Consider the following 24,072-nt stretch of genomic DNA (forward strand, 5'->3'; position numbering starts at 1 on the left):
CAAACCCTGAAAAGGCAGGAGGGACTGCACCTCTAGAGACTGTGGGGGCTGGATTCCTCCTTTAAACACTCCTTTCTGTAAGAACCTTCATGCAAATGAAAATGGGCACAGCAAAAGGAAAAGGATTGGCCCCTTGAGAGCCAGTTTGGTGTAGTGGTTAAGTGCGTGGACTCTAATCTGGGAGAACCGGGTTTGATTCCCCACTCCTCCCCTTGCACCTGGCTGGATGACTTTGGGCAAGCCATAGTTCTGATAAGAGCTGTTCTTAAAAAAGAGCAGTTTCTGTCAAGAGCTCTCTCAGCCCCACCTACCTCACAGGGTGTCTGTTGTGGGGAGGGAAAGGGAAAGGAGTTTGTAAGCCGCTCTGAGACACCTTCGGGTAGTGAAGGGCGGGATATAAATCCAATCTCTTCTCTTCTTCTTCTTCTTCTCTTGGCAACCGTGTTGGCTTTCTAGTTGCAGTAGGGTTGCCAGCCTCCAGGTGGTGGTGGGAGATCTCCTGGGATTACAACTAATCTCCAGGTGACATAAATCAGTTCACCTGGAGAAAATGGTGGTTTTGGAAGGTGGACTCTATGGCGTTCTACCCAAGTCCCTCCTCTCTGTAAACTCCACCCTCCTCAGGATCTACCCCCCAAATCTCCAGATATTTCCCAGCCCCGAAACCCTAACAGAGAGGATGGGTTTTTGTTTTTTAAATACTGTGGAGCATTATAAAATGCGATCCTCCACCTGCGGGCTGAATTGCAAGAGGCTGAAGTCGAGGATTTATATCTCCCCTGCCATAAACGTGTTCAGCAGATGAAGACTGGTTGTTTTTAAAAGAGACAAAAGTGGTTTAGAGAAAGGCTTTGTTTTGCTGTTGTGGGCATATTTCTTCTGTCCCATGGCCAAATTTAGTCAAACACGCTCTGTTTAAAAAAAGAAGAAGACCAGAAACCTCCAAAACCTGTTGCCCGGAGGCAGAAAGGGGAGTGAGAATACATCCTACAAGCTGGGAAGCTGCTTTCAAGCCACTTTCCCTTCTCTGAAAACAGCATTTTGTGCTTTTCGCTTCAGAAAGGCTGTTCTCTGTCTGCCTCACTTATTACTGTAAGTAATAATAGTTATCTGGCTGTTCCAAGGATTACTATGCCAAAGTATGTCAAATGCCATTTGCATGCTAAGTATCATGCCTCCCTCTGTCTTTTCCGCCAGCATTTCTCTCTCCTCTGCATACCTGAAGCTGCATGTCAGTACCCCTTACTCCAGCCCGGAAGATCTTTCCTCACACCTTTGACTGGAAAAGCAGGGCCTTTCACCTGGACCCTCCTCTTTATTTCGATTTATATCCCACCCTTCCCGCAAGCGGGCTCTGGGCAGGTCACAACAATAAATTGCAATCATTAAAACAGTTAAAATAAGTACGAGAACAATAAAAACAGTTAAAACAGTTAAAAGATAGGCATTGCAACAAATCACACGTTCAGCGGACCTAATAGCTGGGAGCGATTGGGCTGCAGCCAAATCATAAAGATCTTATTAATGGCAGTATAACATTACCAGATTGCAGCAGAGTAGCGTGGCCAGGTATGGGTTGGAAAACACCTGGAGACTTTGGGGGTGGATTGGGGAGATGGTTGTGTTTGGGGAGGGGAGTGGCCTCAGCATGGTACAATGCCATAGAGTCCACCATTCACAGCAGCCATTTTCTCCAGGGGAGCTGATCTCTGTCAGCTGGAGATCAGTTGTAAAAGCGGGAGATCTCCAGGCCCCACCTGGAGGCTGGCAACCCTACAGCAGGGAGGCCAACTGGTGGACACCCACTGCCTCAATCAAAGGTCTGGTGGAACAGCTCCATTTTGCAGGCCCTGCGTAACTGTAATAGGTCCCACAGGGTCCTGATCTCAACAGAGAACATGTTCCACTAGGTCAGGGCCTGGGCGGAAAAAGCCCTGGCCGAGGCTAAATGAACATCCTTCAGGCCAAGGACAACCAGCAAATGGTGGTCTGTGGAGCGCAAAGATCTCCAGGGCATATATGGGGAGAGGCAGTCCCTTAGATATGCATACTTACCCAGGGGTCATTTCATAGAAAAAGAGCTAGGGGAACTCATTAGCATAACTCATTAGCATATGCCACACCCCCTGACATCACCGGAAGTGTGTCATAAGGCCACACCCCCTGACATCACCGGAAGTGTGTCATAAGGCCACACACCCCGCCCCCAACGGTCCCGGCTGCCACCGCCGGCCTTGCAGCTCCACTGCCGAGCCCCATGAGGGGCCCGGCAGTGGACCTGCAAGGCTGGCGGGAGTGCAAGGAAGCCCCGCGAAGGCCCTCCCTGGCCCCAGGCAGGCAGGGGTGGGGAGAGGCAGGGAGGAAGCAACTTACCCCCCCTCTTCTCCTGCCTCCTCCTGGCTGAATGAGGGCTGGAAGCGGGGCGGCCGGAAGCAGGGGGCGGGGCTTCGTCATGTGCCCCGCCCCCCACACCTCACCCGGGGGAACTGCGATCCCCCGCGATCCCCCCCGAAATGACCTCTGTACATACCCCACATAGGCATACAAGGGGAGTGTTTTACCTCACAGCTATCAGCTCTCCCTGGCTGACTTAGGCTGCCTCTTAGTTCATCTCTCTGGGAATTACTACACGTCACACACAAACACAGGACACTGAGCACCCCACAGCACTTTTTAAATAATGACTGGCTTCAGAGGAGGTAAATTTAGAGCAGGGAAGTGGTGGGAGATGGGAATGCTGAACCTCCTCACATTTGCTGGTTTTTCTGATTCTCATCACCCTTCCCAAGTGGCTTTTGACCCTTGCCAGTAGCTGCTCACAGAGAAATCTGGAGAAAGAACAGGCAGATGGGGGGTTGTGATATCTGATCCCCCCCCTTGCCTCTTTTTTAATCTAAATTTCCCTGTTCCAAAATTGCCTAAAAATGAGAATGGCATTAGGGGCTAAGTTATACATGAAACCCCAAACATAATAATTTGCTCCTCTGTTATGATCACCTCTTCACTTTCCCTGCCATGGCCTCTGTATCATGCTGAAAGCTTCTAGGCCTTAATAGTTCAAGTTGCCCCTCTCTTTCTCAGTGATATTTTACCCAAAGGGAGATTTTCTCAATTATTGCCTCCTGAGACCAAAGTACTTTTCCCCACAAGATCTTGAGAGTTCTAAAGGTTCCCTTCACCAGCTGGCACGAGATCCACCTTTCCTGAGGCCCTCATGGCAACCTGTCCTCTTTGCTCCTAGACTCATTGGGACATTCCGGATGGTCTTGCAGAAGGTGGTGGAAGAAGGACAGCTGGAGGTGACAGACACGCTAATAGATGACAACAACGCGGTCATTCGGGTAAATGTATTTCAAGAAGCGGATGGATGGTTTCTTAAACACAGCTGATTTTTCTGGGCAATTGGACTATTCTCCCACCTAGGCTAGAGAAGGATAACACAACTGTGAGAAGGCAGCTGCTTGCTGGTTGGTCTTGTGTGTTAAACATGCCTCACTGTCCTGCTCTCTGGAGGAAGGTTTTCTTTGCAGAGAACTGGAGCCTTGGCTATGGTTGCCAAACTCCAGCTAAGGCCCAGAGCTCTCCCAGAATTACAAATGCTCTCCGGAAGATCATGGAGGAACTAGCAACTCTACCCTTAGCCCAAGTGCTGGCTAAAATTTGGGAGGTTGGGTGGTCCCTTTTGGGGGCAGGGCTTCCCCCCTGCTGGCCAGCTGGATAGTGGCGGGAGAGAGCTTCCAGCCCCCCCCAAAACGGGAAACCCCCTTGGAACCGGGGGGGGGGGGTCTGGCAACCCTATGCCATAGAGTGCACCTTCCACAGTGGCCATTTTCTGTAGGTGAACTGATCTCTGTCACCTGAAGATCAGCTGTAATCCCAGGAGATCTCCAGCCCCCACCTGGAGATTGGCAGCCCTAACTGGGCATGCAGCTCACTTCTTTCAGACCTGGATGGGCCTTTAATTAAAACCATTTCCAGCAATCAAGGCCCGTAGATGAAGGCATCCACCATCATTCAAAGGAGCTGCCATTCTCTTTGTTATGTAGGGTAGCCTGAACCACAGAGATCAGAGGCCTAGTCCGCAACAGGCTCCTCCCCCTCACACGTTTTTCTTTCTCACCATGAGGACTAGAAACTTATTTGTAGCAGTGACCCCTGTGGGTTTGTTTCAGCAGCAGAGGCTTTTGGCAAATGACGGTCACTCCTGCGATCTAGCAGCCCTTCACACACACCAGTATAGCAAATGCTTGCATAAAGTCAACATATCGTTCCCCTATGCAGTAACCATGGCAACCACCCAAAGAAAGGAAGGCAAGTTAGCAGAATTCCACTCTGCTTTTCTGGTTTCCTATTAATGCTTCAGCTTAGGTACCCTGCATTTAATCTTGAGCCATGAAAGGGGAATGTGATTAACGGAAGTTGGGTTGAGGAGAGATTTTGTCAAGTATATGAACAGAGGAAGAGCCTAGTTGGAATTAGACTCCAAATAGGGTTGGCGACTCTGGGTTGAGAAATTCCAGGAAGTTTGGGGACTGGGCCTGTGGAAGGTAGGATTTGAGGAGGGGAGGGACCTCAGCAGGGTATAATGCCATAGAGCCCAACTCCAAAACCGCCATTTTCTCCAGGAGAAGTGACCTCTGTAGCCTGGAGGCGCTGTAGTCTGATTTTTGTCATCTGCAGATCAGTTGTCATTCCTGGAGACTTCTAGGCACCACCTGGGGAGGGGACTGGCATCAAGGCCGGTTGGAACCGGTGCAGTTTATGCTGGCTGAAACACAATCACACTTACCTCCTGTCTGCAGAGCCCATCGCTGTATGCCTGTTCACATGGAGCGGGTGTCGGCAGTTTTTTTTTTTTAAACTCAGTTTGCGCATGCGCATAGGCAACCATCCACAGAATGGCGATCTTCACGCATGTGCAAAACACCCCGTCTTACATTTAAAGTTTAAAGGTAAGGACTTACCTTTAAAGTTTAAAGACCAAACTGGCCTCCCTGAGGTCCTGGAGTCCTCCAAAACCTTAAACTAAGGACCTTTTCTTTTTTTTTTTAAACAAACGCTGGGGCGAAGCTTTGCCCAAGCGCATATTGCCGACCTAACCAAAAAAAATGGTGGGCGAAAATCGGAAGCCTCGGGCTTTCGAACGGAAGTGGCTCTACAACGTTGGAGAGCGATCAGGCGGGGGTAAAGTGATTACAACCGTTGCACTCAGGATACCACCACTTGGGAACCTAGTGGCAGAATACAACGCTGTAAAGCTCTTTGCAAGGGTTAGGGATGGAAGGCAGATGTTCGCCGTGTGAACGCCGGTAAGTACACCGATTCCAACGGGCACCTATTCCGTTGCAAATGCCCCGTCTGAACGCACCCAATAGGTACTACTTTTCTGCCACCACACATTTCCCCTCTGCTGTAATCAAGCGGATTACAATGTGCATTCCACCTTCTGACTGTGATACAAGGACTCAAGGATCTCCATTCCTACTTATATCTGACAAAGGGAGCTTTGGCTCTCAAAAGCTCATACCCTCAAAAATTTTGTTGTTCTCTAAGTTGCTACTGGACTTTAATCTAGCTGCCCCCGCACCGTTTTTGACCTTCAAAAAGGGGGGAAGAGAGCAGTCCATCTATTGCCTTTCTGTATCCTTTATAGCAGTGGTTCTCAACCTTCCTAATGCCGCGACCTTTTAATACAGTTCCTCATGTTGTGGTGACCCCCAACCATAAAATTATTTTTGTTGCTATCACAAGACCATCGAAAATTTGTGTTTTCCGATGGTCTTAGGCGACCCCTGTGAAAGGGTCATTCGACCCCCAAAGGGGTCGCGACCCACAGGTTGAGAACCACTGCTTTATAGGCTAATAATGTAATAAGGGGTGATCAGCAAAAACACCAAAGGGAAAAAAAAGAACACTCCACCTCCACCTCCTCTACCCCACAGTCCTTTTTTTTTTGGTAAACAAATTTTTTAAGAACACTCCCCCTCCACCTCCTCTACCCCACAGTCCTTTTTTTTTTTGGTAAACAAATTTTTTATTTTCTCAGGAATACAACATATAAAACTTTTCATTCTATCAATTGTCTACCCCATTCCCAGTTCCTCCCCTCCCTCCAATGGCTTCCCACAATGCTTCCACCCCTGCTCCAAATTACTTCATATCATCAACAATATCAGTTTCTCATCATTACAATCTAAAGATAACATCATTTGACTTAATATTGATCTAAACATATTAAGTTTTGTTTCACATCCCAGTTCTTTTCCAGATAAATTTTAAAGTCATTCCATTCTCCAAAAAACTCATCGTCTTCTTTGTTATTCAGTTTTTTTGTAATCTTATCCATTTGTGCCATGAACAGAACTTTTTGTATCCATTCTTCAACCTCTGGTACCTTTTCTGTCTTCCAAAACTGAGCATAAATCATTCTCGCTGTCACTATCAGGTACCAGAGTAAAGTCTTTTTAGTCGTATTGACTTCTTCCATTTTAAGTCCCAAAAGCAGAATTTCCGGTGCTTTTTTAAAAGAACATTTCAATATTTTTTGCATTTCATTGTGGACTTTTGTCCAAAAGTCTACAGCTTTCTCACAAGTCCACCACATATGATAAAATGAGCCCTCATGCCTCTTACATTTCCAGCATTTGTTTGACATATTTTGATTCATATTTGCAATTTTCTTAGGTGTCATGTACCACCTATACATCATCTTATAACAATTTTCTTTAACATTAGTACATGTCGAGATCTTAATAGAATTTTTCCACAAATATTCCCAGGTTTCCATAGCCACTTCCTTATTCATATTAATAGCCCATTTTAACATTTGTTCTTTAACAGTTTCATCTTCAGTATACCATTTTAACAACACCTTATACATTTTAGAAATATTTTTTCCTCCTCCACTCTCCCAAACCTTTTCAATTTCATTTTTTTCCTCTCTAAAACCATAGTTTTTTTTGTCAGATCTAAAAAGATCATAAATCTGCATATATTTCAACCACTCATATTCATATTCAATTTCATTCTGCTTTTTCATTACCCACTCTGTTCCCTCTTTTTTAATTAAATCTCTATATGGCAACCAGTCTCTACCTCGCTGTCTTGAGTAAGATATCAACACTTCTACTGGTACAATCCACAATGGTCTTAAGTCACTCTGGTACTTCTTATATCTTGTCCATACCATATACAAAGCTTTTCTCACCAAGTGAAGTTTAAAAAAACTGTCCATTTTTATCTTGTCATACCATAAATATGCATGCCAGCCAAATCTACAATCATGCCCTTCCAACCCCAACAATCTGTCATTTTCAAGCTTCACCCATTGATCCATCCATGTTAGACAAACCGCTTCATAATATAGTCTAAGATTTGGCATTTGTAGACCTCCTCTTTCTTTGGCATCACAAAGTATTTTCATTTTGATCCTTGGTTTCTTGCCTGCCCAAACAAATTTTGACAACTCTTGTTGCCACTTGGCCAACAAATCCGTTTTATGCAGAATTGGTATTGTTTGGAACAGGAACATCAAACGTGGTAGGACATTCATTTTTATAACTGATATTCTTCCCATCAGTGATAAGTTCATTTTATCCCATTTCTTAAAATCTTGAGTCAGCTTAGTCCATAATTTCTCATAATTATTCTTATATAGGTCTATATTTTTTGCCGTTAATTCAATTCCAAGGTATTTTGTTTTTTTAACTACTTCACATTGTACCAGTTCTTGTAGTTCCACTTGTTTTTGTTTGATCATGTTTTTACATATAAGTTTTGTTTTATTCTTATTTACGTAAAAGCCGGCCAATTCTCCAAACTCCTTTATTTTTTGAAAAAGCAATGTCAATTTTTCTGTTGGGTTTTCCACCATAAACATTACATCGTCTGCAAATGCTCGATATTTGTATTGGTGTCCTTTATGTGTCAAGCCCTTTATTTCTTGATCGTACTGTATTTTTTGTAAAAGTATTTCCAATACCCAGATAAATAATAACGGTGATAACGGACAACCTTGCCTTGTTCCTTTCTGTACTTTGAAGTTATCTGTCAGTTCTTTATTCACATTTATTTTAGCTCTTTGTTCAGAATAGATAGCTTCAATACAATTTCTAAAATGTTGTCCCGCTTCAATCTTTTCCATCATCTGGTGCATAAAATTCCAATTAAGATTGTCAAAAGCTTTTTCTGCATCAACAAACAGAAAAGCTACTTCTTTTTCTGGGTGCTTTTCATAATATTCAATTGCGTCCATTACTATTCTTACATTGTCTCTAATCTGCCTTTTGGGTAAAAAGCCCGCTTGATCTTCAGAAATTACCGTTTGTAAATAGTTTTTCACCCTTTCTGCAATAATTTTTGCAAAGATTTTATAATCGTTGTTCAAAAGAGATATTGGCCTGTAGTTCTTTACATTTGTTGAATCTTGTCCTTCCTTTGGAATCAAAGAAATAATTGCTTCTTTCCATGAGTCCGGCACCTTTTTGTTTTCTCTTATTTCGTTGGTTAAAGCTTCCAGGACCGGGGAAATTTCTTCTTTCATCTTTTTGTAGAATTTCGCTGTAAATCCGTCCGGCCCAGGCGCCTTCCCCAACTTTGTCTCTTCTATTGCCTTCATCACTTCTTCTTTTTGAATTGGACCATTTAATAAATCTTTGTATTCCTTACTTATTTTTGGTAGTGGAATCTCCTTTAAATATGTTTTAATCTTCTCAAGATCAACTCTAGTTGTTTGGAATAGTTTAGCATAATACTTGAAGAAACATCTCTTTATTCCATTAGGATCAACGAACTCTTTTCCATCTTCTATTATTTTGGTTATCATTCTTCTCTCTCTTCTAGCCTTAAGTTGCCAAGCTAAGTATTTTCCCGGTTTGTTCGCCCCTTCAAAAGATTTCTGTTGTAACTTCTTTAAATTCCAATACATTTCCTGATTCCAAGTCTCATTCAGTTGTTCCTTCAGCAACTTTAATTCTTTAATAATTTGCTTTTTTCCAGGCTTCTTTTTTAATTCCTTTTCTTTCTGAGCAATTTTTTCTAACACTTCTGTTTGTTTTTGAAGTTTTTCCTTTTTTTGCTTCACGTTTTGCGAGATGAGAATTCCTCTCATCACCGCTTTATAAGCATCCCATACAATCTGTATCGGTGTTTCTTTATTTAAATTTTGTTGAAAACGGGTTTCGCATTGTTTCTTTTAACTCACAGTTGTTGTCCCTCTTCAAAGAAGTCTGCTGACGAAGAATTTATGCCGGTAGCCCGGCTCGATCGGCCACTATAGAGTTGCTTGGCACTTGCCTTCTTCGTGGGAGGAGGTCAAAGCCCAATTCAGCTTCTTCCGAAGCTGGATTACGCCAACCTCACACTCCCTCTAGGGCGCTGCTGCCTGCTTGTCCCCCCCCCTCGCTGGGGAGTGATGCGTTGGGCTGTATATTGCCCAAACTGTCAAAAGTGGCCGTCGCTCGCTTCGCACGATTGCGAAACGCTTCAGTCCTCCATCTTAGCTAGACCGGAAGCCTCCTCTACCCCACAGTCCTAATCTAAATCAAGCCCTAATATAACATCTATTAGTATTTTTGAAAAGCTTGAGTAATATGTTTGCAGATTCCTCAACTTAATGTGATCATGGATCTCCTTGTGTCTCTTATCCGGTTTGTTCCCAAGCAGTGTTCCCTCTAAGCTGAGTTAGTGTGAGCTAGTTCACAGTTTTTTAGCCTCTGGCTCACACATTTTTGTCTTAGCTAATAAGGATGGCTCCGGAGCAAACTAATTTATGTAGCAGTCAAATCACTCGCTCGCAATTTTAATGCCAGTGGCTCACAAAACAGAATTTTTGCTCACAAGACTCCACAGCTTAGAGGGAGCATTGTTCCCAAGTAGCTTCTGATCTTCTAGAGGAAGTTGAGGATGACCTGGAAGTTGGGCACTTGTTGGCTAGAAATCAGAAGGATGAAATGGCAGGGGTTCTATCCCTGTCATCTGAGGCTCTGCTGCCCCTCATGGTGTGATAGGTACTAAATGGAATAACATGAATAAACGCGTTCCGGGTCTTGTTTGTTTGTTTTTCAGACCAGCGTCTCCATCGAGATTAGGTACCAGGCCATGGATGGCACAGTCGGCGCTTGGAACGACGAGGAATTCTTGGAGAGCCCCAATGCACGTTCAGAGGGTGACCCCTATGAGATGGACACCCTGCCTCCCAGTCACAGGCAGTCTCCCAGCAAGGCCAGCGCTGCAGAGAGGGCTCTCCGGAGGTAACTCTTCTGAAGGGCTTCGCATCTTCCTTCACAACCCTTGTCTACTTGCAGCACGGTAACCCTATTGGGTGCTTTTCCAGAAATGGCCATCTGGCTCACCTGTTCTCCCTCTGCTGTTGGGTGTAAACCCAGAAGGTGTAAAGTGAGATCAAGTCACAGCTGACTTACGGCAACCCCTCAAGGGGTTTTCAAGGCAAGAGACATTCAGAGGTGGTTCTGCCCTTGCCTGCCTCTGCGTAGCAACCCGGGACTTCCCCGGTGGTCTCCCATCCAAGTACTAACCAGGGCCGACCCTGCTTAGCTTCCAATAACTAATGAGTTCGGATGACCCTGGGCCTTCCAGGTCAGGGCGGACCCAGAAAGGGCCGACTAAAAACAGAGGAAGGAAATCAGCTCTCAGTTTTGCTCATGCTCAGGGTACTATTATGTGAGAACTTGTGTGTTGGCTGAGAGGTAAGATAGGGAAGTGCTACGATCCTGCTGGGCCTTAGTCCTTTGAGGGACACTAAACAGCCGTTTGGAAGCACGGGGATCCCTGAACTCCCACAGCCAAAGCCCAGGTTGCACATTCCACTGGGAAGAGCAGAGAGACAGGGAGACAACTACCCATCTCTGTTAGGCAAACGACACAGTAAATTCACAGCCAGCTCCTGATGTAGAGAGGGCTGTGGACCACATACTGTGTTGAAGTTGCCTAGCAACCAACCATAAGTAGCAATTATTCCCCCTCTCCTGGGTTCCTCCAGGAAGGGGTGGTCACTGATGTTCTGGTGAGGAACGGGGGGGGGGTGGGTGGGTAGAGCTTTAAGTCAATTTTAGGACCTGCACAAGTCTTGTCTGACTCCACACAATTCTGAAGGTGGCAGAAATCTTGCACACTTAGGTGGTAGTTTTTATATGTGGAAGTCAGATTGTTAGGTGTGGCACTTTTAAAATTGTTTGTTTGCCAGGAATTCTAGAGCTGGAAAGGGCTTTACAGAAAGTCCAGTTCAGCCTTCAGTTCAGTGCAGGAAATCCAAAATCTGAGCATCCCTGACAGATGGCTGTCTAGTCTCTGCCTGAAAACACCTGGTGATGGGGAGCCCATCCACCTCCCCCAGGTAACTGGTTCCATTGCCAAACTGCTCTTTCCTTTAGGAAGACTCCCAATATTTGGCCCCGGTCACACGGGCCAGATATCGCGGGGGGGAGGCATGGCTAATTGCCCCGGCGCAGTTTGATCCACAATTACACGATCAGATGGGCCGGCGGCACACCACGGTCCTTCCCTCGGCACCAGCGGGTAAATGAGGGACTGGAGGGGAATGCTGCGCGTCGGCGGGATCAAACCACGAGCGTCTGGAGGCAGCCCGTGGCAAACGTTTACTAGTACCTTGGAGGTACTAGTTTTTAAATGCGCATTGTCGGTGGTAAGCCACGGGTGCGCTCCACTTCCCAGATGTTGGGGTGTGATCGCGCCCAGATAATCCACCCACCTTCTGTGCCTCTCCCACTGCAACTTTGCCGTGTGACCGGGGCCTTTGTGTGAGAAATACCCTCCTGTAACTTAAGCCCAAGTCTTGCACCCTGGAGCAGCAGAGAACAAGTCTTTCCCTCTTCCGCTTGCCAGCCCTCCAGGCTTTTGAATACAGTCATGACTCCTTGATTTTCCCTCCTCCAGGCCAAACACCTTCAGTTTCTTCAACTGTTCCTCATATGAATTGTTTTCCTGATTCCAAGCATTTTTCTTCAGGGGTAGGGCGGGCAGCCATGTTAATCAAATGCAGCAAGATAAAGCAGAAGTCCAGTGGCCCCTTAAAGATTAACAAAATTTATTTTAACAATTTATAAAAGCATAAAATATCAGGAGTCAGAGCTCACTTCTTCAGATCCATTGGTGTAAGCTCTGACTCCTGAGAAGTTTATTCTGGAATATGTTTCGTTACATTTTAAGGTGCCTCTGGATTGTTGGCCATTTTCATCGTTCTGCTGTGAACCCATTCAAATTAGTCTGCCTTTCTTAAAGTGGGGTGCCCGGAACGGAACACAGTGGACAATATCCTATTTTTGAACATTCCAGACAAATATAAGAAGAATTATTCTTCTCTTCATTGCATCTGATGAAGTGAGCAGCAACTGACTCATGAAAACTCCCAGTGGAATAAATGCTGTTAGTCTCAAAGATGCCCACTGGACTTCTTTTTTAGTGTTGCATCTTCACAACCTTCCAAGTGCTTCCTTCCATGAGTTGGAAGAAGGCTCCTTAGGTTGGAGGGAGGCTTAACATGTTGTTTAGTGGAGTGGCAGGATACAGCACAGTCTTCCAGAGGAGATCTGACTGTGCCGCACAGAGTGGATCACGGACCGCATGGGCCGTAAGCACTGGGTTCTGCCTCAGTCGCATCAGCCCTGTTTGTCCGAAAACTGCACAGGATGGGTTTTGACTTCTAGATCTGAGATATTTATCATTGCATCCTGGAGTAAATACCGCTGATTGTACTTCTGCAGGAGCTGCCAGAGTAACTTCAGGTGGGTAGCCATGTTGGTCTGAAGCAATAGAACAAAGTTTGAGTCCAGTGGCACCTTTAAGACCAACAAAGTTTGATCTTTCATGTGCATGAACGAAAGCTTATACCCAGAATTAAACTTTTTTGGTCTTAAAGGTGCTACTGGACTCAAACTTTGTCCTGCCAGGGTAACAGCAATGACTGTATTAATGCAACCAGTGAGCTGTTAATTATTTCCTTTCCCCCACACGGGGTTCTTCGTCCCATTCTTCTTGCCGAGAGAGGGGCTATGTTGTATTCCTTGGCAGAGAGTCAAAGAGGAGTCTCTGTGCATGTTTAGGCTGCCTAACTTGCTGGCCTGCCCTTTCTGCAGATAATTGGTGTCTGTTCTCTGTTGGGATGTTTATCTGTATATTTGGACTGCAGAGTACATAAGAAACAAATCACAGCCTTCCTTACCATGGATCATGGAGTGATGACCTCCTGGAGACCCAGCAAAGCTGCAGTAAAGGGCCAATTTACTGTATGAAACTGGCCTGAAGCCTCTTAATTGGAGGCATAGATCAGACTCCTCAATCGATATGTTACAATTCCTTCTGCTAGGCAGGAGCACCACACTTGGCTTAAATAGGGATCGTGTACCAGTTTGATAAGGTCCCAGTGTCCCTTGCAGAGGCTGGCAAAACTAATGTATCATTCCTCTTGATCTCCATATTCTAGAGGAGTAGGGGGGTACAGAAACATTCACTGTTGGCGTGGGGTGTGTGTGTCAGATTCTGGCTCTGTTCTTGGTTTGGCTTCACAGAGATACACAGTAGTAAACACCACTGACTCGACTTCTGCAGAAACTGCCAGGGTAACTACAATGTGTTGGCAGAGTAATTAACACAGCAAAGGTGCACAACCTGATTAAAGTGTAGATCAAGGTTTATTCAGGAACTAATATACGTGATAATGAAGACGAGAGACAGAGACAAAGTCCTAACTACATCAGTAGCTGAGAGAGAGTGAGAGAGGAAGGAGGAGGATATTGCCCTAAGAGTAGCAATCTGGAGGCAGACAAGGAATGACACTTAACAGGAGAGAAGGTGCTGTCCTCCCTCTCCTATCCAACTGCCCTCTTGCTGCCCCTTGGAGGGTTGTCTGCTCTTCGTTCACCAGATAGCACCTATTCCAACACAATGACTATTTTAATGCAATCAGTGAGCTGTTAATTATGTCCCTTCTGCACTGGGTTCTCCATCCCATTGCTTTTGCCAAGAGATAGGCCTATCTGGTATTCCCTGGCAGAGAGGCAAAGAGGAGTCTCTATGCATGCTCAGGCTGCCCAACTTAACAAAAGGTGCAAATCTTCTAGGGGTGTGCACAAAAAAAACAACAACAGATTTTTTGGGTTCGGATCTAATGAACATTTAAAATTTCGGCATTTGCTGATATTCCCAAATCCCAGTATCAAGCGAGCCAGGGAAGGCCTAGAAGAAGCAGGGAGGCATTTTAAATGCCTCTCTGTGCCTTCCCTAGCTTGCCCGCCAAACCAGGTGAGCCAGGGAAGGCTTGGAGGGAGGCCCCCCCATGCCTTTCCTGGCCTGCCCGCTGAGGCTGGTGAGCTGGGGAAGGCCTGGAAGAAGTGCTTTCTCTGGCCCACCTGTTGAAGCAGGTGGGGAAGGGAAAGTGTTTACATTTAAAACACTTTCCCTTTCTTCTGGAGCTGCAGACGCCTTTGTGTGGGGGAGTCAGTCCACTAAAGCGGCGGGAGCCCCAGAAGCAAGGGAAGGTGTTTTAAATTTAAACTCCTTCCCTTCGCTGGAGAGGTGCCCCATCCCTTTAAATTTAAAACACCTTCCCTTGCTTCCCCCAAATGGATACCGAATGTACAACCCTAACCCTGAGTATATAAAATGGCAGCCTCATTGGGTTTGGCTGCAGAATAGTGGGAATGGGAGGGGGGGTGGCAGCAGGAAGGGCTGGTGGTCAGGGGCAGTGGGTCCAAGAGGCATGACTTGTTGCACAGCTATTCTATGATGCATGCAGGATCTTGGGAGATGAAGCAAAGTCTTAAGGCCAGTGGATCCAAGATCTGGCACAAGATTCAAGGGTTATTTTACTATTGCTGTGTTTCTTGAGCACATTTGTGTCTCCTGCTCCAAAATTTGCTCTGGATGTAAGTCTCCAAGTCCAGCAATAACCGTTGCTGGACGGCATGAGCTACTTTTGTATATGATGCCCTCTAGTGGCCGGTTGATGTGCCAAAAAAGTTCAACAAAAAGTCATGTTTCCTTTTGTGTTTGCATCCTTAGAACAAACGCAAGGGAGAGGGATTTGAAGGGCTGAATCAGCACACTGGAGGAGGGATTATTTATGCCTTCTCACCTGAAAATGTTCCCTCTCCACTCATGGTCATTTCCCCACAGCTAGGCTAACTCTAGTCTAGTACCTGGCTGGGCAAAAAAGAAAGAAAGCTAAAATTGGTCTGAGGGTAGAATCAGAATATGGGAGGAAATGTTTTTAAGAGAAACCAGGAGAAGAAAGCTGAATGCTTGCTTTGTAACATGCACTTCTCCTCTGAACAGTTTATTGAACATGACAAAAATCCCTACATGGCCTGGATAGGGACCGTAATCCATCATAGCTGTTCCTGAGTATAACTATCACACATTACACACCCATGCCTGTTTTATAGCAGACATAAGGGAAAAAAATGTGATCATCCCATGTGAACTGGCTCAGTTTTTGAACAGCAACTTGGACACTTGACTGGGTTAGTACATCTCTGCTCACCACATTGCCCTTCTCCCATCCCTTTTATGTGCTGGATGACAGTTCCAAAAAGTGTGAAAACAGCTACAACATGACCTATTTCCCATGTGGTAAATATTTTAGATAAGATGATGGTTCATGAGGAGAGGGAGAGAAACAGTTTGTTAATATCCTCATACACACCTAGATCTCCCCTTAGAGGAATCTTTTAAGGTATCAGAGGGTTGATTTCCTGGACCTGCTCAGACCTTATTAGGTTGTTGTGGCAGGGGAACATTTTTCATTTTGCTAATTTACAAAACCACTCCCCCCCCCCCCGTGAACACCTGGGAAGTCCCTCGGCTATGCAGAATCCTTGTAAAGTGTTGCCGTTCCCATGATTGCCGTGGGAGCAGTCCACATTCCAACTAGACATCCTGACTTTTAATAATTATGGTCTGGGTTCTCTGGGTGAGCCACCTCGAGAACTGATTTGTCTGGCTGAGAGCACAGTGTATCAATGCCTACAAGAAGCACAAGTGAACTGGGGCTGATTTCATCATTCTTAAAGGAGCCAGCAAAAAAGTAAAGCAAGTGGCTCTGGAGGGAATGGTGGAGAGCTCTGTCAAGTCACAGCTGACGTGTGTCCAGGGCTATTTTTGGGCAGGAACGCACAGGAATGGAGTTCCGGCTGGCTCCCAAGTTGGCCACGCCCAGCAGGAACTCATTAGCATAATAGGCCACACCCAACAACAGAATGCATTAGGATTGGCTAAATTAAGGGTGTGTGGCCTAACATGCAAAGGAGTTCCTGCTACAAAAAAGGCCCGGGGTTTTGACAACAAACAAGGTCAACAGAATAACAAGCAAAAGGTGGGTGTGGCTGGATAACTACACTTCTGGTAACATGGGGGTGTGGCCTAATGGGCTAATGAGCTGTGCTGTCAGGGGTGTGGCCTAATATACTAATGAGTTTCTGCTGTTGGGTGTGGCCTGTTATGCTAATGAGTTCCTGCTGGGCTTTTTCTACAAAAAGAGCCCTGCTTGTGTCAATCCCATATGATTTTCAAGGTAAGAGACGAACAGAGGTAGTTTGCCCTTGCTTGCCTCTGTGTAGCAGCCATGGACATCTTTGGTGTCTCCCGTCCAAGTACCAACCGGGGCTGACTTTGCTTTGCTTCTGGGGTCTGACAAGATTGGGTTAGCCTGGCCCATCCAGATCAGGACTGAAGATAGAGAACAGAGAAATTAGATTTGTATTGATTGAAAAATAATGAGTCCCTTGCACACATGTGATAGGCTGGGAGCACTCATCAATCCTTTTCTTGACTCATGTGAAATCCAAGGTTTCATCAGAGTCCAGTTTCCTGGGCTGCTTAATTATTTAGGCGTACCACGATTCTTGCTCCTTTTACCACTGCTTGCCCTTGCCTTCTGAAGAAGTGAGCCGTGACTCATGAAAGCTCCTGCCCTGCCACACATTTTGTTAGTCTTTAAGGTGTTACTGGACTCTTTACTCTTTTCCACTGCCCTTGCCAGGTTCTCAAACAGCCCATTGAAAACCTCAGAGTTACGTTCTTTGTTTTGCCACTCGCTCTTGCAGGCAGGAAGAAGATGAGATGTATTACCACAGTGATGATGAACTTCTGGGTGAGAGAGACACCATCAGCCAAGGCTCTCTCAACGCGAGGTACGCAGCCCAGCCCAGCCCTGCCCTGCCTGGGTCTGCAGTGTGGATTGTTTGCTGTGCTGGAGCCAGCTGAAAGTTTACACCATCCGTTCTCCCGGAGAAATCTCACAGAGTGAAGGAATCCCTGGAATTATTCTTGGTTCTCTGTGTTTTCACAAGTGCAAACTCACACAATAAAAGAAGAAATGCGTCCATGGAAGGGGGCAAAACACCCACTATGGCAGCTTTCACCACACAGGTGTATGAGAATGTGGAGTGATTACAGGGTTCTCCCACCACACAGTGAGATTTCTCTGTCCAGAAACAATTTGTGTAAACTCCTGCAAAGAGTGTGTAGTGTGGTATGGTTCGGTGTGGTATTCAAGCATGTGGGTGAAGGACTTCCTTGATGGACTCCAGTGATGACGGAATAGCTTGGAGGGGAATGGCACGGTAATAGTCCATCTCATGGCCACAGAGTCTTACAGGGAATGGTGAATCCTTCTAGAGCAAACAGCTCCTGGCTGATGTGTGTCAGCATGTGTGATCTGTGGACTTTATGTGCAGGGTCCAACCTGCAAAGGAGCTGCTGGGGATCTCAGCCAGGGAAACTGCCATCAGAGAGTTGCTAAGATGCCTTCTGGGAAATCAGGGTGATGAGTTCGTACAGTCACTTAAGAAAGCCGTGCAACTAAGTTTACAGAAGTTTGCTGTAGCCAGTTTGGTGTAGTGGTTAAGTGTGTGGACTCTGATCTGGGAGAACCAGGTTTGATTCCCCACTCCTTCTTATGTTCTAACTGGGTTTGATTCCCCACTCCTCCACTTGCACCTGCTGATGTGACCTTGGGTCAGTCACAAGCTCTGGCACAGCTGTCCTTGAAAAAGAGCAGTTTGTGTCAGAGTTCTCTCAGCCCCACCCACCTCACAGGGTGTCTGTTGTGGGGAGGGGAAGGGAAAGGACTTTGTAAGCTGCTCTGAGACTCCAAGTGAAGGGCGGGGTATAAATCCAATCTCTTCTCTTCTTCTTCTTCTAAATGGGATGAGCATAAAAGAAAACAAGAAGAACCTCTCAGCTACTTCAGAAAACCTTTCCTGCTGAGTTGCGAACAGGAAATGTTTCCTTGCCTCTGGAGATCAGACCATTAGCTACATAAACACCTGATTTAAGACCAGAGCATCACTCCTCATGATGTCTCGTTCTTGTCAGTCTCCTCTGTGAGTGGTGGGAATGCTGACTATACTGTCTGTCCAGTATGAGAGTAGTCCAAAATGAAAGTGCTTCAGAATTTCAGTTGTAAATGCTTCAGAATTTCAGTTGTAAAGAACTTGAGTAAAAGTTCTTAATCTCCTTTGTGGCCTTCTGCTGGTGGATTGGCTTTCAGTTTTGTACTTTCTTCCTGAGTTCCAGAAGGGCTGCCCTCCGAACCTCTTTTTTCCATTGGTTCCATTAGGAGGGGAAGAATTTCAGTTGCGAAAGCAGGTGTAACTTTCTCATGGGTGGGATAACTGCATCAGCTTAAATTCTTTACATTACAACACACACACACAAGCTAGAGTCATCTTAAAGACTAAGAGATTTACTGTGGCATCAGCTTTTGGGGTGTTAGAGACCATTTCATGAGATGCCTGAACATCTTGCATCTGACAAGTGGGTTTTATCTCATAAAAACTTATGCCACAGTACATCTTTGAAGGTGCCACAAGGGTCTAAGTTTTGTGCTGCAAAGCTACTTTTTTTTTTCTTTACCAGGCTCCCTGGCTCCTTTGCATCTAGGCACCCTAACTTTTGATCATACATAAACCTACAAAGCTGCCTTACACCAGCTTAGACCACTGGTAAATCTAGCTGAAGGCAAAACAGTATGATACACTGTGGCCAGGTTCATCCTGGGTCCCATCAAGCAGACATGCAGTGGGAGTTCCCTGTTGAAACACAGATTCTCACGTTTTGGGGAGTCAGTGTAAACTGGAACTGCAGCATGCAAGAAGATGATCTTTAAACCTTCCCTCTGTACTGTTTTCTCAACTTGAAACAACCCCAGGGAGCCACTATTTGCCCTCTGGGGATACTGGCGGGTACTGATGGGCTGCACATAACAGGCCTGGCTGAGAAAACTTCAAGGAGGGGAAGTTAACATAAGAACATAAGAGACGCCAATGTTGGATCAGGCCAAAGGCCCATCCAGTCGAACACTCTGTGTCACACAGTGGCCAGAAATACCAGTGCCATCAGGAGGTCCAGCAGTGGGGCCAGGACATTAGAAGCCCTCCCACTGTTGACCCCCCCCCCCAAGCACCAAGAAGACAGAGCATCACTTGCCCCAGAGCCCCTAGCTATACCTTGTGGCTAATAGCCACTGATGGTCCTCTGCTCCATATGCTTATCTAATTCCCTTTTGAAGCCGTCCATGCTTGTAGCACCCACCACTTCCTGTGGCAGTGAATTCCATGTGTTAATCACTCTTTGGGTGAAGAAGTACTTCCTTTTATCCGTTCTAACCCGACCGCTCTGCAGTTTCATGGAGTGCCCACGAGTTCTTGTATTGTGAGAAAGGGAGAAAAGTACCTCTTTCTTTACCTGCTCTTTCCCATGCATAATCTTATAAACCTCGATCATGTCACCCCTCAGTCGTCTTTTCTCCAAGCTAAAGAGCCCTAAGCGCTTTAACCTTTCCTCATAGGGAAAGTGTTCCAACCCTTTTATCATTCGAGTTGCCCTTTTCTGCACTTTTTCCAAAGCTATAATATCCTTTTTAAGGTGTGGTGACCAGAACTGCACACAGTATTCCAAATGAGGTCTCACCATTGATTTATATAGGGGCATTATTATATTGGCTGATCTGTTTTCAATACCCTTCCTAATTATCCCCAGCATAGCATTGGCCTTCTTTATTGCAGTCACACACTGTCTCGACATTTTCAGTGAGTTATCTACTACAACTCCAAGATCTCTCTCTTGCTCAGTCTCTGCCAGTTCAGACCCCATCAATGTGTATTTATATTTAGGATTTTTGGCTCCAATGTGCATCACCTTGCACTTGGCCACATTGAACCCCATTTGCCATGTTGACACCCACTCGCCCATCCTTGACAGATCCCCTTGGAGTGCCTCACAATCCTCACTGGTTTTTACCACCCTGAACAACTTTGTATCATCCGCAAATTTAGCCACTTCACTGCTTACTCCCATCTCCAAATCATTAATGAACAAGTTAAAAAGCAGTGGACCAAGTACTGATCCCTGCGGTACCCCACTGCTTACCACCCTCCACTGAGAAAATTGCCCACTTACACTCACTCTCTGTTTTCTATGAACTAGCCAGTTTTTGATCCATAAAAGGACTTGTCCTTCTATCCCATGATTTTTGAGCTTACTTAGGAGCCTTTGATGAGGAACTTTATCAAAAGCACAGGAGGAGTTAAAGTCTCCTCCTGTGCTGTGGTCCCTATCTGAATCACGCTCTAAGTGCCTATGAAGCTAAGTTTCCACCAGGAGCTTCCAGCATGTCTTTCCGATGGGACCAGGAGGAGACCCATGGATGGACTCAGGAACAAAGTATTGTGTAGTTAGGAATCCATATTTTCTGCTGTGACTGGCAGTGGCTCTCCAAGTCTCTGGCAGAGAAAGGTTCTATCCCAGCCATTGCAATATGAAATCCTTCCACAAAAGATGCTAGGGGCTGAAGCAGCTGGGACCTTCTGCGTGCCAAGCAAGAGCTCTGGTTGCAAGCCACAGTTGTTTCCCTATGCCCTGCTCCAGATTCAAACAACCATTATAAGATGCTCCTGAAACAGCTATGCACCCAAGTCTGAGATTGTGCCCCATCCTTGATAGTACCTTTCTGCAGGTCCTCATCCTGCTCAGTTGTGGTTGTATTCCCATCAAAACTGTTCAGAGCAGAATTCCTCCTAGCAGGCTGTCAGCGACCCAACCGGAGAGATGCCAGGAAGACCAAGGCTGAGAATTCCATTGTACTCCTGAACAATAGGGCTGCACTCCAGGATGTAGCTGTTACCATGGCAATGACACACAAAAGGGCCCCTGTAAAGTTATCTTACTTCTGATCCTCCCACCACCACATGTCTTTTGATAGTGTTTGTCGACAACCGTGCTTTAAAGAGCATGAGGGGAAGAAGAGGAACCCCTTTTTTCTTCCTCCTGGTGAGGTGACAATAATTGGGCTTGCCACCTTTTCCTCCAGTAAATTTATTCAGTAATCTGAAATAGTCATCAGCTGATCTCTCCCTACAAAGATGCTCGATAAAACACTATGTAGCATGTAATATAATAACAAAAATATAATATCAAGCCAAAAGCAATATGAGAATATCTAAAGTTACCTTTGGGTTGAGGAGGAGGAGGAGATTGGATTTATTCCCTGCCCTTCACTTGGCATGTCAGAGCGGTTTACAATCTCCTTTCCTTGCCCCTCACCCCAACAGACACCCTGCCAGGTAGGTGAGGCTGAGAGAGCTCTGAGGCAACTGCTCCTGAGAGAACAGCTCTGAGAGAACTTGTGACTGACCCAAGGTCACACCAACAGCTGCATATGGGGGAGTGGGGAATCACACCCGGTTCTCCCAGATTAGAGTCAGCGCTCCTAACCCCTACACCAAATTGGCTCTCCAGGTGGTTGGCAATCCTACGTCACTTACCGAATGTCATTGGAACATCTGGAGGGACTCTTCAAGGCTTCTGCCCCTGATGTCTATTGCAGATTTATCAGGAGCAGACTGAGAAGGGGAAATGACCCCAGAGCAGGCTAAGCTGAGTGGCCGTTGGGGTGCTTGGAGTCAGCACTTCAAGGGTCACTCAGCTCAGCAGCGCAAACAGCGAGTGTCAGCTCACCCATAGCTCCCTCCTGAAAACTGGCAGCAGGGTGAGAAAAGACCTTTGGTGAACTGATGCCAGTTCACCATTGCTGATGAAAGGTCTATGCCAAGTCATTCCCTCCCCCCCTCCCAGAGGCTCTGGCAGAGTCGGTAGAGCTTGGGTATGCTTGCTCCTGGCCACCAGCGGCCCTCTAGGGCAGCGGGCCACCAGAAAACTTCCCTGCCAGTTAAAGGGTCAGTCCACCCCAGATTTTTATCCTGCCCTTTCTCAAAAGAGCTCAGGATGACATGTGTGGCCTCTCGTCTCCCTTTTGATTGAACTTTTGTGAAAACCCTGTGAGGTGGGTTGGGCTGAGAGAGAGAGATCTTCCCTAGGCCAGGATGACCAAGAGAGCTTCATGGAACAGTGGAGATTGGAACCCGGGCTTCCCCGCTGCACCATGCTCAGGAGGGAGAAGGCACGGAGGAATTATTCCTGGGACCATCTACCTGCAAAGCATGTGCTCTACACTGAGCTACCCTCTTCCTCCCAGCCCCCAACTAATATGCCTTCAGGACCCTCAATGCAGGCAGGAATTCAGAAGCGGCATTGGTTGAATTTCTGCAGCTTGTCTGGGGAGGCCGGGGTATAAATTAAATAAATATAAATAAAAACAAAGCAACTACCCAGTGGAGAGAGAAAACACAAACAGAATCATGGCATGGGTCATTATTACTAGGGGCAGGGTGGTGCTGAGGCACGCCAGTGGTGCTGTGGTGCCCAAATTAGCCTTAGCCACTAATGCAAAGCCTTCTTGGGTCATTAGTAACTTGGAAGATGGGGACTGGGTGCTTTCCCAATCACAGAGTTTAGGACTGGGGCTAGAGAGTCATTAGTGCCCATCCTTGTGCCTCAGAGCCCCTGTTTGGCATCCTCATGATAGAATCCGACTTCAATCTGGAAGGGGCCCAAATGGAGTATCTTGAACCAAGCCCCTATCCCAAGACTGGTATCCTCTCTGGAAGGCATCTCTGGCAGGTGCCAGTGCAGTTTTCTTTTGAAAACCTCTAATGAAGAAGGTTGTATTGCATCCACAGGCAGCTTCTTCAGCTGCTGAATGTCTCCAGTAACACAGAATCCCCCAGGAAGTGCTTCTGAGCCTATCCCACTGAAAGTAATAGAATGGGAGAGCATTCCCTTTACAAAAAAAAATGGGGCTTTTGTATTTTGGCTCTTGGGGGCAAAAGAACCAAAATTAGTTCAGTCCTTGAAACAAAATGAAGAAATATCAATGTACAGGGCACATGTAAGGAAAGTGGAAGTTAGGCTGATGTGATGGTTAAGGAGGCTGATTAGGACTTTGCAGACCTGGGTTCAACTACCCCTCAGTCACTGGGTGATCTTGGGCCAATCACTCTCTCTCTCAGCCTACCCTACCTCACAAGATGGTTGTGAGGACAAAATAGAGGAGAAGAAAGTTGTATATGTTGAGTACCTTGCAAATAAAATATAATAGAAAGCCAGAAGGTGGTCCACATGAACATTTTTAGGCATGCTGTGTCTCTCTTCTCACCACACTTTAAGTGGGATGTCTGAAAGCAATAATATGCCTAACTGTGTTGGTAATTAGCATGGCGAAGACACTCAAGACAGATGCAGATAAGGACATGGCCTTGTAACATGCCTATTTTCACTCCAAGTATCACTGCTTGAGAGCCCGTAGGCATGCTGGCTCGACACACTCACATAATTGCCGATCTTTCCCCTGCTGTGTGTTGCATTCATTTACTCCACGGTAGCCAGTCCAGCACAGATTTAAAAGCCAAGAGCGTTTTTGTTCCTTTGGCTAAACACAAACTAGAGAGGGAGGAGAGCCCAAATTGTTCTACAATATGTTATCCACTGTTCAAAATAACCCTCACCAACATGTGCAGCAAGCAGGCTGTGAACCACATGGTGCCTTAGCGTTCATACGCCAGCATTTACATATGGAGAAGATCTCTGTTCTTTCTGCCTGCCCCCTGCCAAACTTTGCTATGAAGTAATAGATGTCTAGAGGCTCTGGGGAAGGGGCCGAAGTGATTCTCCTGCTTCCCAGTGTGGAGTGACAATAAT

General features: G+C 46.1%; 1 protein-coding gene across 4 annotated transcripts in view; it reads left to right on the forward strand.

The window, feature by feature from the left end:
* The window catches only part of OTOF (otoferlin), a 217,717-nt gene that overhangs the window by 97,352 nt on the left and 96,293 nt on the right, over window positions 1-24,072 (forward strand). For all 4 annotated transcript variants that reach the window (XM_015405380.1, XM_015429824.1, XM_015405386.1 and 1 more), the window contains exons 4-5: window positions 3,242-3,341; window positions 10,066-10,250. In XM_015405380.1, coding sequence (XP_015260866.1) covers window positions 3,242-3,341; window positions 10,066-10,250 — 285 coding nt within the window. The remainder of the gene's footprint in view (window positions 1-3,241; window positions 3,342-10,065; window positions 10,251-24,072) is intronic.

Source organism: Gekko japonicus, unplaced genomic scaffold, assembly GCF_001447785.1.
Source record: "Gekko japonicus isolate JY-2015 unplaced genomic scaffold, Gekko_japonicus_V1.1 scaffold977, whole genome shotgun sequence".
Classification (NCBI taxonomy): domain Eukaryota; kingdom Metazoa; phylum Chordata; class Lepidosauria; order Squamata; family Gekkonidae; genus Gekko; species Gekko japonicus.